Source organism: Episyrphus balteatus, chromosome 3 (assembly GCF_945859705.1).
Source record: "Episyrphus balteatus chromosome 3, idEpiBalt1.1, whole genome shotgun sequence".
NCBI classification, from domain to species: domain Eukaryota; kingdom Metazoa; phylum Arthropoda; class Insecta; order Diptera; family Syrphidae; genus Episyrphus; species Episyrphus balteatus.
The window spans coordinates 29,145,749-29,163,054 of NC_079136.1; the positions used below are offsets into that span (position 1 = coordinate 29,145,749).

Consider the following 17,306-nt stretch of genomic DNA (forward strand, 5'->3'; position numbering starts at 1 on the left):
ATAACCCATATTATCAAATGTTTTAAATTTCAAATTAAGTACTATACAAAGAAAAAAATTTGTTGAATTTAAAAGCACCTCCGATTGTAATTAAAAATAAAATAAATACTTCAAACGAAACCTAAACATTTAAACTGTTTGCAGCATTTGATTTTAAGTATTTTTCTTGTTTATTTTAATAATTTGAAGAAGCAAGTCCTAAATAATAAAAACCACGATTTATTTTTTATTTTATGACTTCAATTTAAGAATCGCAGCTATGTAACTCGTAAAATATCAAACTATGAAGTAAAATACATAATTAAACAAAAAAAAAATCAATAGAGTATTCTAAGTATTGGATAGGTACCATACAACTGATAAAAATTTTAAACTTAATTTTCTAAGAAGAAACATGCAACATAATTGTTTTTCTTTTTAGAACCCTATTATTATTCGCTAGCCCAAAATTCGAAGTAAGTAAAAATGAATTTTCAAACACTCATGTTGCAGTATTCCGGTACGCAAACAAAAACGTACGCCCCGTAATGCAGTCAAAATAATGAACATTGATGTGATCATTTTTAAAACGACGAATGGCTTTTTGTAGACCCAATAACTTTGATAAGCAAATTTTTTCTAACGAACCACAAGTCAGTAAAGTAGATTCTTAAACAATCTTCTTTTTTTCATTTTGGTCATGTAAATCAGAGCTATGCAATGCATGATACGGAGATCCAAGCGAAGTAGGCGTCATAGCATAAACAGTTTGAGACACTCTGTATAGCAAGGAAAGAGTAGATTTGGACAAAATATGCGATTAAAAATTTATGTGTTTGGTTTGCTATTAGATGAAGTTGTCTGGAACATTTTCTGGCAACATTTTCATGAATGAATTTTCTTTTTATAAAATGCTCTTTGTCGTGACTATCGTTTCTCTGCGTTTCGTTTTTTCTGCCGCCCCTGGAAAAAGCTAGTCAGGGACCGAGCTGGCGGAGAGGTTTATTGGTTAAGGCCGAGATACATCTTGGACTGTGATCGTAAGTATGAATCGAAACTCTTAGTAGAATTTGTTTTTCCTGAATATGGTTTATACCCTCCAAGTTCTTATTCGAATTATTTTTCATAAAACAAAATCTATGAAGAACCGACAATTGACCCAGTGTCACCGAATTTTGAATATCATTCTCGTTCTTCAATATCGAAGCCAACAAAAAACAGCCCTGGGAAAAATGTTTAGAGTATCTTTCTTCTTAACGACTTCAGATCCTTCCACCCGTAAAATAAAAAAGTGTTTTTTTTTTTCTTTCAAAAAATTTCATATTTCTTCAGATTTTCCTGCTCTCGTTTTCGTATTCTCAACAAAAAAATAAAAAAAATAAAAATAAAGCAATGTAACCACAAGAGAATGTTGTATGATAAAATTTTAAGTAAACAAATATAAATAAAATGCAAAAATAAAAAATGTGCTTAGGTAACAAATACAAAATAAAATTAAAAAATATTCTGCCAATTTTGTGAGAAAATACAAAACAAAAAAAAAATTAAAAAAAAAAGAAGAATATATTAATCGGACAGACTGCACACTTTTAATTAGTTCAATGTATATGTATAAAAAGAATGAAATAAAATAGAGTATATTTCTATAACCTATTTTATATTATAATTTGTTTTGTTTTTTTTTTTTAATTTAATTTTCTGTCGAATTTGTAATTGCTTTTAGCTCTTTTATTTTGTTTAGTTAATATATTATATTAAGTTATATAAGTTTTGTTATCTTAATTTAAAATGATTTTTACTAGATTATTATTTATTCAACTTATTTTTTCTTACACACACACGCATCCGTTATTGTTATTATTATTTTTTTTTATATATATTTATTTCTTTTTTTGTTTGTTTTTATTTTTTGTTGTTCTGTTTTGTAGTTTGTTTCTTGTTTTTTATTTGTTTTTAAATTTTGTTTTAGGTAAATTTATCATTTTCCATTTTATAGTATAATTTTTTTTTATTAAAAAAAAAATAATAAAACAAAACAAAAAAGAAAATTTCTAAATTTATAATTACATTATATAATAACTTAATATTCATTTCCTTTAGACATAGTACATACTATCGCGCAAAGTTACGTTTAAAAGAATTTGTTTTGCTTGCTCTTCTTTTTGTTTTTCATTATTTTGAAAGAGAGAACTATATTTTGTATGTATTTTTAATAGTTTTTTTAATTTTTTATATTTATATGGTTTTTCTATTTTTTTTAAATATTTATTTTTTTTTTTTACATTTTTGTATGTTTCATCTATTTTTTGTAATTTTTTTTTGTTTTAATTTTATTTATGTAATATAAACGTACGAACAATAAAGTTTAAGTCTTTATTTTGCTTTTTTTATTGCGTTTTTCAGTGTTTTTTTCTCTTTTTTTGTTAAATTTTTTTAATTATTTTTTTTTTTTACATTTTTTTGATAAATTAAAAATACAAAAAATAAGAAAACAAAAGAATAGCATTATTTTAGTTAAAAGTAGAAAATAATAAAAATTGTTGACCGCAATTTATTGTTTTCTATTCTTAAAAAAAAAAACAGAAATATTTTGTTTTTTTGTTTATATTGAAGACCAAGCTTTAATTTTTTTTTTCGTTTTTTTTTTAATAAAATTATTAATTTTAAATTTTTGTTGTTGTTTTTTTGTTTTGTTTATAGTTTAATCGATCTTATAAAGATTAATGTGTGTAAATGAATATAAACGGTTAGCGTCGGTTGTAACTTTGGCCACCACCTCCAGTGTTGGAGCCGGAGTTTCCATTACCACCGCGTGACTGGGATCCACTTCCAGGTGGCCCTCGGCTATCGTTGCGATTGAAGCCTCCCATACGTGGCCCACCACTTGTGCCACGAGATAAACTATTGTTGCCGGGATTGCCACGCATCATACCACCAGAATTAGAGAGCGAACGATTTGGGCCCATGTTGGGTCGCTGCGAGTTGCCCATGTTGTTGCCGTTACCGCCATTGTTGCCAGACATGTTGTTTGATTGGCGTGGGGGCAAGTCATTGGGGTTTCGCAAACGGGGTTTCTTTTCTTCAACATTGAGTTTTTGACCGTCAGGGGAGTTTTCTGGATAGAAAAGCGGCTGAAATGTAAATATATGTTAGTAACTTGTTTCATTACAAACAACTTGGGAATATTTAGTACAGTACAGGTGAATATCACGATCTAAAGACGAAGTGCTTTTTTTAAAAATGGTCGTCGCGTTAAAAAATAATTTGTTTTATATGAGAAGGGTGGTAAAAATTACATTTTTAATGAAAAAGAACACGACAGAATAAAGTCGTAATTTATGTTTCTTAAATATTTAAAAAAAAATTATTAGTACAACAATTTTAATACTCTATTTTGATGAAATTGATTTTTCAACTTGCTCAAAACACGATTGTTTGTTAGAAGTGAAGAAGAGACATGTTTTATTAAAATGCTTATTTGGGTCTGCCTTGAGATCTACTTGTATAAGAATCAGTATTCCCCATGCTGAAGTTTTCTGTCGCCTTAAGTCAATCACTATTAAAAATGTTTAAAAAAATCTCATGTCTGTCATGTCTTTGATAAAAATTCAACTTGCATATGATCGATCTCACCGCAATGAAGAGAGTTTAAAGGTAACACTTCAAACATGTTTGAAGTATACGAAATTTTGCCTGAAAAATTTTCTATGAAATATCCGAAGAAGTAATTGTAGGAAAAAAATTCTGGAGTTACGAGGGTCCATCATGAGGACGATGATATGTCAATTTTTTTTTTCTTTTTGCTATCTGCCTATCCTCTAGAGTCTAGAGTTAAAGAAAGACACAAAGCTTTAACACAAAAACATTTGTTTTCCCACACTGTTTTTACACTGTTTAAACACCGATCTTTCAATAGAGGTTTAAATTTTAATTAGGAAAAACTCCTATTGGTTTATTACGAGTCAAACACATTATTTTAAAAATAGGCATAAACTTGAAAAATTACCACTTTATGAGCCCTATCCTGAATTTATTTAGCGATCATGAATCTCCATCGGATTTTATTTTCATTTTAACAATCTTTTTATATGTAAATGAAAAGAAAGTATATTTTAATATAGAATGGGAAAATCGGGTTCGTTACACTTTTAATCTCGTATTAATATGCATGGAATTACAAATCGTTTCTTATATCACATTCTGATAATACCTTAACACTCAAATCGTTCTTGGACTATATGAGACTAGGTAATTTTTTGTATACTTTATACTCTCTCCAAGAAACATCCTTTAATAACCTATGTTTGAGCTCCATTCGTAAATGCAGACAAAAAACCGAACTGAATCCTTAATACATCTACCATTTGTATTAAAACGACAAGATATCGACTAGATCTAGAAGCCTTAATTTTGTTTTGCATTGAAAATTTTACTTCAAGCTTCTCTTCGCTCACCTTCTTTTTCCAAATATTTAACTTGGTTTTACTTAAATCTTAATTTGGTTCTAGAGCGAATTGTTTTCTTGTCATTTAAGTGAAAACGAACATATAATAGGGCTTAACATTAACACTTTAAAATAAATATATGAAGTATTAGATATTTATATAGTTTTAACATACGCAATGAGACAAGCAGTTTTCAACAGATTGGGAGTCCTGGTATGTAATGAAACCATAATTTTGTGGATTACGAATTCCTGGAACTTTTGGGCCTGGTTTCGAATGAATTCTCAAATCCATAACAGCGCCGAAACGATTAAACAATTGCTTCAATTCATCTTCTGTAGCATGATGGGGTACATTGCCTAAGAAAAGTTGATTGCTGTCACTGAATTGTTGAGTGTTTGTATTGCCACCGGGGCGTCTTTGCTCAAAATCTAGAAATAAAAAACAAGAAGAGTTGAATTATATTGTATTGACATAAATTTAAAAAAATAGTAATTTTTATATTCATATTAAATCTTAACGATTTTTTTTTTAGGAAAATCTATAAATCTTACTAACCTTTATTTATCCTCGTTGAATTTGTCCTTTGTGGCAATGGTGCTGGTCCACTACTACCAGTTTGGATATTATTATCAATCATTCGTGACTCACTCTTATACACAGACGACGACGAAGACAAAGAAGACTGTTGCTGCGATTGCTGATTCATGTTCATGTGATTTTGGTTAACTGGGGGAAGTGGTACATATCCACTGCCAGGGGAAGATGGATTTATATTCGCAGACTTGAGAAGATTGGCATAGGTTTTGGGTTCATTGTTTTTAGGTGCTGTTAAAAAAAATATTTAATTAAAAACCATTAACTTTAAGTATAATCACCTTTAACTTACCCTCATATTTCTCTGGAGCCATTTGTGGTTCATCGATGTATTCCTGACTACTAGCATGATCACTGTAATTGCCCATGTCATCGTCTTTTTGGCTAGCACTGCCACCACTTGTATTAGCATTTGCAGTCATTATACCCGAGTCAGCTGGTTGAACATTAGTTGCAGGTCCGCTAGACACTTGAGAAATAACAGGCATTGTCTGACCCATTACCGGCAATGGTGGAGACTGCTCAACTGCTGCAGATGGCATACTTGGGATTTGAGCCACAACTTGAGGAATGGCACCAGCAGCAACAACTGCAACCTGAGTGGGTTGCTGTGGGATCACCTGTGGTGAAACAACTGATACAACAGCAGGAGCTACATTAGCTTGCACAGGAGGGACCATCTGCTGCATTGGAAGTTGCACAGGTTGTTGTTGCTGAACCGTCTGTTGTTGCATAGTTGTTGCCAATAGATCTTCATGGACAATTCCGCCATTGAGTTGGGTTTGCTGAGCAGCAGTTGGAGCAGGGAATTGAGCAATTGGAACAGCTTGGGCTGCAATTACTGGTACAGCACGTGGAGCACCTGCAACAACAGTTTGCGGCATCGAGTAGTAGATTGCCTGTTGTTGAGCTTGAGGCTGGGGCACTACAACTTGTTGCTGCTGAGTTGGTTGCTGCTGCTGAGGCTGCACCTGCTGGATAACATTGGTATCAGTGACACCGCTCAAGTTGTTAGTGGGTACCACTTGGGGCTGCTGTTGCTGCTGCGGGTCGATCTCATGCTCTTCATCGTTTTCAGATCGACTTTCACCATCATTCTCTTCATCCGAGTACATGTCCTGGTAGCGGAAGATGTCATTGTGCACGTAGTACTTTTTGGGTGACTGCGCAGCCAAAACAAAGGTTTGGGTGAAGCGTCTCATGGGCTGGCCATCGTTAGACAGTTCACCAGTGACTTGAACCACTACACCATTACCCAAAGTAGCCTGAGCATCGACTTGACTTATCTTCGCATGACAATCGCGAAAGTTTAGCTGCTGGATGCGATTGTGGATGTTCTTTTGTCCAACGACTAAGGTCGATTCACCATGAATGAAGCTGGAATTGTTGTTGTAAAAGCGATGCAAATGACTTGGTGCCTTGTTCAACAGGGTGTAGTATTGTCGGACGAATTCTCGTCCTACTGATTGTGGTGACGGTTGTTGTTCCTCCATTACCATTTCTTCCACGGTAGAACGGGAGCGTGCCTTCTTTTTTCTAGGATAATATAAATCGTAGCTTTTGTTTATTGATTTGGTGTTGCAGCAAATTAATTTTGCTTGCTTGTAATTGCTTGAGTGATCTTTCAGAGAATTCCTTATACTAGGCGTGTTGATTGTTGCTATAAAACAAATTCTGAAAACAATTTATGTGAAATTTAAGTGAATGTTGTTTTGAAAACGTATTTTTGTTGATATTTTTTTCTAAAACGCTCAGTAAGTTATGCCTGATTCACAATATTGCGAGACGACGAGACGAGAGCAATACAAGAGTAAAATTGATATCTAGTTTTCCATGTTTGGCCAAATAATTTCCTTCTTTTTACACACATTCTTCTATTTCCTGTCCAAAGTAAATAATTACCAAAAAAAAAAATATTAACATTACCAAATGGCTTACAATTTAAATGACCAAGAAAAAATCTCACTGATTTCTAGAACCCCTCTTAATAGTTTAACTACATATTTATGCACATATTCGAATATCCTCGATATAAATTAACTGTTAAGTCGATTTCTATTATGTAACCCTGAATTTTATAAGTTCTATAGAAACTTTTTATGTGAATAAGCACAAATAAAAGTTTTCTACAACAAAAACAAGTCTATTAAATAAGAAAGAATATTTACAACACAATGTCCTGTATGCATAAAAAAGTAAATACTAGCAATATGAAATTAATTAGTGTAAACTAGGTTTGGCATGCACAAAATGTTCATACTTTACAATTTTTCAAGTAAAAGCATTTACTATTTTGTATGCATATGACTCAATGATTTAACTATTTTTAAAGCTTTACAAATTACTTGTTCCCATAAATCTAAAAACCAAGTTTCAAATCACAAACGCATCACTGCTTTTGCATCACAACTTTTTGTATGGGAAGAAAAACTACCTTACCTACAAAGCATCACGTTTGCACCAGAAATATTTTTGATGCAAATTTTTGATGCGTTAATGAATTCAGCCAAATACATCTAAGCCTATTTTTCAGAGCTGACATGCCAGATGTCTCGGGCTCATAGTGCAATAACCTTTACCTTATATATACCTCCCTACAACAACGACTATCAAGTGGATACTCATATTAGGGATGTTAGTTTTCGGACAAGTGTTGAACGCAATATCTATTGTCAAAAATGCAAAAATAAAAGTAAAAAAAAAACCTAATTTTTGAGCGTTTGGTGATTTAACCCTATTTTTTTAGAATAAACGAAACGAGTTTCATAAAAATGAATTATGTATTTTCAATTTTTGTGCATGTTGTTTGAATATTTATTCTGGAAACAGCAAATTCTTGACATCGAGGGTGAGGCTGAGAAAAAAAAAGTGACAAAGCACAAATAAAATGTTTATAGACTATACTGCCCATAATTTCGTAAAGGCCCTATCTACAAAATTTTCGATTTTGATTTTTTTGCATATTTGGAGTTAGGGCATTGTCTCTGATTTATCCTCATTTATTTTTTTAGCCTAGGTCTTCAAATACGTCAGAAAATTGAAAATGAACTTTTGATTTTTTTCATTTTTATATGAAATTTGCGATATTACATTTACTATTTCCCTCTATAACTCAGAACTAAGAAAAGTGTAGTTAGGGCCTTTACGAGATTATGGGCAGTATAGTACAGTGGTACAACTTCGCATGAAACCTTTAGTATACTTATTTTTTATATAAATAAAACGTTAATACCAAATTGTATCACTAAACCATAGTTTTAGTTCCCATACAAAAATGCCAAAACGAAATCGTAAACGAAAAATTTCGTTCAGCTTTTCGTTCTACAGTACGCTGTTCGACACAGAGAAATTGAAAAGTCTCCACTTTTTTTCGCACACAAACAATTGTGTCCGAAAAAATTATATTTTATTTTGTTTGTATGGTTTTCTTGTTCATTTTGTCTTTGCGTGCCTTTCTGAGATGTGTGTTTGCTTTTATTGTATTATTTTTGTTTTGCAATTTATGAATATTTTTCCGTTGAGATTTCGCAAGCATTTCGTTGTCCTGGTGGAGACCGACGAAAAATTGTGTTTCGCATCAGCAGCGTACTAGGCGAATTGAGGCTCTCCACAATAGAACCAAATATGCAAACAATTCAAAATCCTACGTTTGTAAACAAAATTTCCCGTTTTTATATTTTTTTTTTTAATAAATGGACAACTTCAGAAACGTTAGGCACTAAATATTTAGGTAATTTCTCGGTCTGTGATTGGTCAGCTGTCAAAAAAAATCTTTCCAATTTAGGTAATTTTATTGGAAAGATAACTGGAAAGTTAGGCAAGAAAATTTTCCCTAAAAATTTAGAAAAGTTTTTTTTGTCAACATGACAGCAGATTGTTTTTAAATAATTAATATTATTTATTCATTAAAGTTAAGTGAAATTTGGTGTCTTCCCCATGCTATCGGTAAAATACTTAAGTAAATTTCGAAATTTGACAATAGCATCATATCCAAACTAATTTAGTCAATTTGCTCAAATTTCCGTTCAGAAAATGACGTTGCCTAAATAAATAGTCCCTAATATTTCCTGAACGTGCCCAATGTTCAAGTCTACAAAGTCGACAACGAAAATGCTAACGAAAAATTATCATCGAGTATTTTGGCAAAGTCAAAATAAAAAAATTCAAAATTAATTTAAAATCAAGGAACGTGTTGTTATAGTACTAGATTTCTACTCACGAGTAAACTACCACCTGCAATGGAACATGGCTAATAATACAAAAATCGGTGTAAGGTCAACCAACTACAGATATGACCAAGATTTTGTATCCTCGTAAATTAATAAAATCTATTGTGCCCATTGTGGTACTTTTGATATCCAAAACGTATGATTCCTGAGCGTAAAACGCACTTTTGACCTGTGGGACAAAGTTACCCACATTCCGTTTTACGTTATCTCAACAAATTTTTGGATTAATTTCGGGGGTCAAAATCAATTGAAACACATTTTGCAGCATTTAATTTAAGATTACAGAGTTATCTCACACTTAAAAGCTGGACCCAATGGGTCTACAAATATACAATTATATGTATATCAAAATTCAATACACAAATTTCAATGATTTGATTGATTGATTGTTATTTGGGGGGTAATATGCACTGCGACCTATAAGATCTATTGTGCCCTCCTTTTAAGCTAGCTGAGTTAGTTCCTCATTTTATAGCTCCTCCTCTGGCCTAATTTTTTTCAGGAAATTGAGTATTTGGGGTATTTTCAAAGAGTGTAATTTATTCTCTTCGACCTGGTAGCGACCCATGTGTTTAAATCTGTGATATGCATTGCAACTACCCAGAATATGACCTGGTGTTTCTTCTTTTTCATTATAGAAACTACATGTTGCAGTATATACTAGGCCCAAAATGTTTAGGTGCCTTCTTAATTTACAGTGGCCCGTGAAAAGACCAGTGATTAACCTGAGGTTGTTCCTACTTAGACTGATACATAATTTGAAACGTTCTTGGTTGTAGTTCAAGAGAAGCACTTTCGTAATAAGAATATTGAATATCCGCCTATCCGGATTGTACTCGCTACTTTAAAAGAAATATGTATAGTAAAAACCTACAAAGGATATCAACCAATTTACCTGTAAAACCTAACTCATTTTAACACTTCATAATAAAAAGATGTGGGAGATTTTGTTAGATTGGCAAAATTTGATTGTTAACATTTTAAAGTTTCTATATAATATTCCCCTGAATCCGAAGTTTCAATTAAGAAAAAATGATTTCATTTGCAAGAATTTTTTTTTTTTTAGTTTATCTGAATTATATTTTACTTTAAAGAAGAATTTTGAACATTTAATCTAAGCGATTACATATTTCATTTCTTTTACTTCAAAGATCAAGAACTTTGCTTGCCATCGAAGCCATAATTTGATTAGTTTTAAAGAAAACTTAAAAATTAATCCAAATCCAAAACAATACTACAAAAAGTGAGAAAGTTCTTCCAGGTACTTAGCATACGGTAGGAAACAAAAAACAACTACTGAAAAGCATACTAAGATACATTTAGGTGGTATCTTCTTTTCTTTTGTACAGAAAGAAAAATACTAAATGTTCATAAAACTTTTAAGAATTCCATGCAAAATAATACTATGTCAATTTAGTATGAATGTGTTTACTAGAAATTTTATTCATAAAAATACTAAGTGCAGTTAGTATGATTTTGTTTGGAATAAGTGATAAAATAGGGCAATATACTAAGTTCTTTTTTGCCTATATCTTTCTAGCCAATTGTTGGATTCACATTAAAAAATTATGAAAACTAAAAGCTGATACGAGGATTCCAATGGTATTAATAACTCAAAACTATACTATGTGTACTTAGTAAGTTTTTGCATGGGACCATCGATATTATAGCTTCTACACAAAGCCCTTAAATTAAAATTTTGTATCTAGGGTTAATTTTTCAATTTAAAACCCGAGTAATTACCTATCTACATAAATATGCCTGAAGTTTTTGATTTAAAAAAAAACTTTCAAAATTATCTATCTAAGATCACCAAATTTCCCAAATAAACCCATTGAGAAAAAAACCCACCTCCGCCCTTTTATGGATTTATAATATCATCTAGCACTAGCACCTGCGACCCAAAAGAGGAACAAAAGAATATTAGTAAAGTCTATTTCATTGAATAAAACTCAATGAGATCATACTAAAATCTATCTTCAAAGTTTTTTTCTTAAAAAAAAAAAAAAACTCTAGAAAAATACTAGATTACAAAAAATATAAAAACTTGTTTAAAAAAAAAAATTGAATATATTTCACACCATGAGGAGGATATTATAAATCGCCGCCTTTAAAGCTGCCACCACAAGACAAGAAAAAAAAAACACATTGCCAGAAAAATCTTCGAAACCACTACATTCGTCTCCCTCTCACTACCGTTGCTACAATAAACAATGGCAACAATTTTTTACTGCATTTCTAGAAGATTTTTTTTTTTTTTTTGCAGAGAAGAAACCAAAACTCTTGCAACTCTTTTTTAAATCAATAAATTTTAGCCTTTGATTTTAATTGAAAAAAACTATAAATAAAAATCAAAATATCTATTGAATAACTCCTCAATCCCACGTGCAAGCAGGATCACACCACCTTTTAAAAAGTTGTCTGCCGTGAAGCAAAGCAAAAGCAGCCCCGACATTGCACTATGACAAGACGACAGCGCCGCGACCACAAAAAATGCTTGCTGCTTCTGCTTCGCTTAGACTAGCAATTTTACATATATACAAAAAAAAAACCAATCCAATACCACACCGTCTGTTTTGTTTTTTTTTTTTAGAAAAAAAGAATTTCACATATCCATGAAGGAAATATTTACTCCAAAATCAGGACAAGTTGCCGCAGTTAGCTAAAAAAAATCCAACGATTTTTTTTAAGGTTAAGACACAAAAAAAATCTTTTTAGGGAAAAAAAAAATATCCCCCTAGCTGTGCTGAGGAGGTTAATAAATTCCTCGTTTCATTTTTGAGAAAAAAAAAGAGAATAAAATATAACCATTTCCCTTACAACAACAAAGAAAACTACATTTTAAGCAAAAAATCAAAACCACTCTTCTTACCTTTTTAAGTTCGACGGCGAAATTAAAAGAATTTGTCGGCTTTTAAAAAAACGTTTTTGTTTTTTTTTTGTGGATAATTATCACTTAAATGTTGCGGCAAGGCTCTCGATGAATGATGATGATGAATTTTGTTGTAAAAAATACTCTCCCGTCTTTTTCTAATTAAATTTGCATTTTTTTTTTCTTCTATGTATTTTTTTTTCTTTTTTTTATTATTTCTAAACAAATGATCACAGATTTTTATTAATTAAGTTTTAGGTTTTGCTTTTTTTTTTTTGTTAAATATAATTTACTTTTACTTGAGAAATTAGTTTTTTTTTCTTTTCTTTTTTGGTAAAGAAAAAAAAAATGCGAAAAAATTGCAATTTAATTGTATTTTGTGTGTGGTTTTGGTTATATTATAATTAATAAAGAAAAAGTGCTGCTAGTTGTTCTTTCTTATTTTAACTTCAGAGCAGAAGAGCGTTGTGTTGTAGAGAAGAGGAACAACGATGGAGTTTTTTTTCTTTCTAGTCTAGAGCCAGACGAACGAAAATGAAGGAAGATGGCTGCTGCACGGGTTTCTTTTCTTTGGTTTTGGTTGGTCGAGGGAGTAGATGAGTACGAGATTCTATGTTTTATTTTTTGTGTGTGGAAAGGCAAGTAGAGTTTTGTAGATTTGTCTCAGGTTATATGGAAAATGTGGAAGGAGGATGAGTAGAAAGAAGTAAGAAATAGTGTGAGATAGAAAGGAACAGATATATTATTGTAAATTTTTGCAATTTGGACGCCGGCTTGAAAGAGAAAATTAACATGCTTGAAATGAAAATGGCGGTTATTTAATGGTATAAAAAAAACATAGCCAATGTTTGGTATAAATTTACACCCTGTTTACATTAAGTTTATTACAGGCCGCCTCCACTGGAGATAATTTATTGCATGTTGACGAGACTTAAGGCCTCACCCTCACTAGAAATATTTATTGTAGACATAACGTATTTTAACAGCCCCATTCCATTAGAGGTGGTAGTTGACTCATGAATAGAAATCTAGTGCAACAACTACACATACACATGATACAACTACTAAAGATATGGCATTGCGCATGTTTGTTGTTGGTTTTCACACTTTTATGCGCCTTGCTGACGCCACTGAGTTGAGGCAAGTAGGTATTTTTGGCGGGATTTCACTCTAATTTCTGTTATTGCTTTTAGTATTTACTTTAAGGTGACATTTTTATTGATGAAAACAACATCAAATTGCTTTAATCGACAAGAACAAACAATTTTTTAAACTTTTAAATCGATTTGTGAAAAAAAAATGTATAATAGGTGTGTTTTTTTTTATCTATATAGATTTTGTGCAAAAAAACGACATAGAGATTTTTGAAATCAAAACAATTTACGTGTTAAAAACAACAAAAACTTTATCTGTATAGATTTTTGAAAAATCCAGATAATTATCCAGATTTTACTTTCTCTCGATAAAAACAGTAGTGCCAAGGTAGTTTAATTGTTGTGTTCATACAGAAATATCTGAAAATATTAACAAAAAAAAAAGTGGAGAAAACGAGGTTTGAAAAAAACTCTCATAGAAAAAAATAATCAAAAATTTTTTTGACATGGTTGCATTGAAATGTTAATATCTCGAGATATACGCAATGCACTTTTCAGATAAAAGTCTTAAATGGATCCTGATAAGATTGTTGAACAGATAAGTATATAAAATTACCAAAGTTTTTTCGAAAAATTAGAAATAAAAATAAAAAAGTTTTCACATTTGATTTTTAAAAAATCGATAAAAAAATTTCAATATGGCTACCTTCAAACGCTTATAACACAAGAACGACGCAACTAATGTTAATGGTCATGGTCTTAAAATGTAGCTAAGAATATACAGATAATTTTTGGTTTTTTTGTGAAAAAAAATTTTTTTGAATCCAACATGGATGCCATGGCCATATGAAAATTTTTGTTTGCATCCAACATGGATGTAATGGCCTTTCCACTTCGGAGTTAAAATAAAAAAAAACCAAAGCAACATTTTTGACAGACAGCAGCCAAAGTATATGTACAGTGGTGCCAAATGTTTGCATGGATTTCAAAAATCTCGATGTCGTTTTTTTGCACAAAATCTATATAGATAAACAAAAAACACAGCTATCAACATTATATAAAAAAGAAAACTGCAAACCAAAATACAGACATGATTTACTTTGAATTCCTATGCTGAAGGAGGAATGTCAAATTCTTTGAGAGTCTGTGACTTTGATGCGCAGAACGAAACAGAATTATAAACGCGAGTGCGCTATCTGTTTAGTTGTATCATGACACATACATATCTCCTCGAGTAGAAGAACATGCAGGGATAAAAGGAAATCTGTCAAATTCAAATTTGACAACTCCGACTTTGATGGACATGACAGATACAATTTTTTTTTAGTAATGGCGTTTTCGATTGGCAGTCCGGAAGCGTCCGGAATCATTCTGAAAGCGTTTTATTCGTACAAAACTGACAGTTTTGTGTGAATAAAATTTTTTCAGAATGATTCCGGACGCTTCCGGACTGCCAATCGAAAACGCCATAAATAAACCCTAGTACGCTGCTGATGCGAAACGAAATTTTCCATACAAAATTTCGTTAACGAAATCTCCTCGAATTTTTTACAAATTTGACTTCTTTTATATTTTGCATTGATTTTGATTTTCAAAATAAATAAATAAATTTAAAAAGTATATAGTCAGCTATTACATGAAGCCTCAAGAGGCTTTACTCTTTTTTCGAATTTTCTTTTGATAATCATTCTGTGAGGCGCGTACTATCACACGATGCCTCTTGAGTCAAAGACTCAAATTTGACATTTCTCTTTTGATTTAAGTATTGTTGTTGTTGTATTCCACCAAGAAGCAAAAGGAAATTAAAGGGAATGTTGAAAAAAGAAAGAGTGGAAAAAGAAACGTCAAAAAAGAGTCTCAGAATTTTGGCCCACGACTCTCCGGTCGGATAACTTTTTGTTTGATCTTCTATCTCTTTTGCACTCATTAGTTTTGAAAAGAGGCGCGCCTCTTGAGGCTTCATGTAATAGCTGACTATATACTTTTTAAATTTATTTATTTATTTTGAAAATCATGAAATCTAATTCAATTAACATAAAACATGCAAAAATTCGCAAAACACACAAATATATTTTGTCGTCCGCTACCACGGAGATAACTTTGCTCATGAAAGGACAAAAAATAATGAAAAAACTGCACTTCCAAAAGAAAAAAAAACACATCTGTCAAAATCGATATTAGATAATCGTGTTCAGACAAAATCGAAAACACAATTGTCTAACATTGAATCATAACAAGAAATGGCGAGCCTCCGCAAAACATTTCTTGTTAAGACACGTAAAAAAAATTATCTCCTGTGGAGGCGGCCTGTTATGTTGTAGATGTTACAGGCCGCCTCCACAGGAGATATTTTTCTCTAACTCAATGTCTAACATCTACAACATAACAATTTTCATTTTCTTGGCTGGGAAAATTATGTTCGGACAATTCATTTCATATGCCTCTTTCGCCAAGGGTTGATGTATGATTTTTTGCGGACAAAATTTGTTATATATGCCGTCAATTTTGTATGAATACTTCTTTTTGTTAAATTTTTTAATTTATACATGTACCTATTGCTTGTTTTTTTTTTCTAAGAAATAAACAAGATTTTTTTAAATTAATTATACCTGTTAAATAAATTCAAAATAAATAAATAAATTCAAATAATATCCACCACTTCATGAAATCTAATTCAATTCAACATAAAACATGCAAAAATTCGCCAAAGAATCAAATATATTTTGTCGTCCGCTACTACGGAGACAACCTTGCTCATGAGAGGACAAAAAATAATGAAAAAACTGCACTTCCAAAAGAAAAGAAACACTTCTGTCAAATTCGATGTTAGGCAATCATGTTCAGACAAAATCGAAGACACGATTGTCTAACATTGAATCATAACAAGAAATGGCGAACCTCCACAAGACATTTCTTGTTAAGACACGTCAACATGACAAAAATTATCTCCTGTGGAGGCGGCCTGTAATGAAAAAACTACACTTCCAAAAGAAAAAAACACATCTGGCAAATTCGATGTTAGTCGTTCGTGATCAAGCAAAATCGAAGACACGATTGTCTAACATTAGGGGTATTCACGATCCGGTGCAACAAAAAGGTGTAAGGCCGTGTGCGAATTGTGTTAAAATGTTGGTTAAAATATGACGTTTGGTTAAAATTTGACACTAGCATGGTGAATAAAATGGGTTAAAATTTACCCAGCTGCGGAGCAGGGTAAAATTTGACACTAGTGGTTAAAATTTGACGTTTCTCAAGATAGAAAGATCAAGATAGATTTAAAATTGTTTTTGTTATAATGCGTTGATATTTTAAGAAATGTTAAAGTGCCGGGCTACACGGTGATTTTTCAATCGCCTAACCAGTCAGTTTGTAGGCAAGAGGGGTGAGGATTTTCCTCTTTTTGACGTTTGTTCCTAGAAAATGTGAATTGGAACGTGATTGGGCACAACACTGTGTAGCCAGGCCCAAAAGTATTAATACAAAGTACTTCCACAAATTAATATTCATCTTGAAAAATTGAAAATCTACTAATTGTTTGTTTGTTTATTTTTTATATTTTTTTATTTTGTTGGCAGCTGGTGAACTACGAATTAGTGTTAGAAGACTGAATTAATAAATTTCTTTTTGATCATAATGAAATGGGAATTTATCGATAAAATAAAAAAAAAGTATGTGAAATTGAGAATTTCTTACATTTTCATACTAGAATATTTAACTTGATATATTTTCAACTGGGTTTTGTTAAAAAAAATAGTTAATTGAATATAAGAAAAACCATTTTTGAGAGTAATTTTGTTTTATCTTGAGGGAATTTTATTCAAAGTAGTACCAAGAAAAAAGTCCCATTTAATACATTTTAACCCAATTCGCACAGCAAAAAAATAAATTTGATCCCTTTTTTACCAAAACGTCAAATTTTAATCGTGGTAGAAATTTTAACCAACATTTTAATGCAATTCGCACACGGCCTAAAATTGATATATTTTGTTTTCGACTACTACACGGAGAAAAATGAATCTAGTATTTTATACTCCATATGACTAGTAAGGTAATTAAATAAAAAGCCCTAGATTTTAAGTAAAATTTACCT

At 31.4% G+C, this 17,306-nt stretch overlaps 1 protein-coding gene across 3 annotated transcripts; it reads right to left on the reverse strand.

Moving 5' to 3' along the window:
* Positions 1 to 1,705: 1,705 nt before the first annotated feature.
* On the reverse strand, positions 1,706 to 12,878 carry LOC129913696 (ras GTPase-activating protein-binding protein 2). Of its 3 annotated transcripts, none has more exons than XM_055992496.1 (5): positions 12,123 to 12,878; positions 5,314 to 6,695; positions 4,983 to 5,252; positions 4,599 to 4,855; positions 1,706 to 3,110 (listed from the first exon to the last, which is right to left on the reverse strand). In XM_055992496.1, exons 2-5 carry the CDS (start codon positions 6,518 to 6,520, stop codon positions 2,727 to 2,729), a joined length of 2,118 nt encoding a protein of 705 aa, XP_055848471.1. In that variant the 5' UTR covers positions 6,521 to 6,695; positions 12,123 to 12,878; the 3' UTR covers positions 1,706 to 2,726. The 3 variants fall into 3 exon arrangements, with proteins under 3 accessions (XP_055848471.1, XP_055848473.1, XP_055848472.1); XM_055992498.1 differs by lacking the exon at positions 12,123 to 12,878 and adding an exon at positions 11,819 to 12,079; XM_055992497.1 differs by lacking the exon at positions 12,123 to 12,878 and adding an exon at positions 11,657 to 11,694.
* Positions 12,879 to 17,306: the final 4,428 nt, after the last annotated feature.

Coding starts and splice junctions, on each gene's coding strand:
- LOC129913696 (XM_055992496.1), bottom strand. CDS start 6,520: ATGGTAATGGAGGAACAACAACCGTCACCACAATCAGTAGGACGAGAA. Junction 5,253..5,313: donor GGCTCCAGAGAAATATGAGG/GTAAGTTAAAGG, acceptor TTTTTTTAACAG/CACCTAAAAACAATGAACCC. Junction 3,111..4,598: donor AAAACTGCTTGTCTCATTGC/GTATGTTAAAAC, acceptor TTTACATTTCAG/CCGCTTTTCTATCCAGAAAA.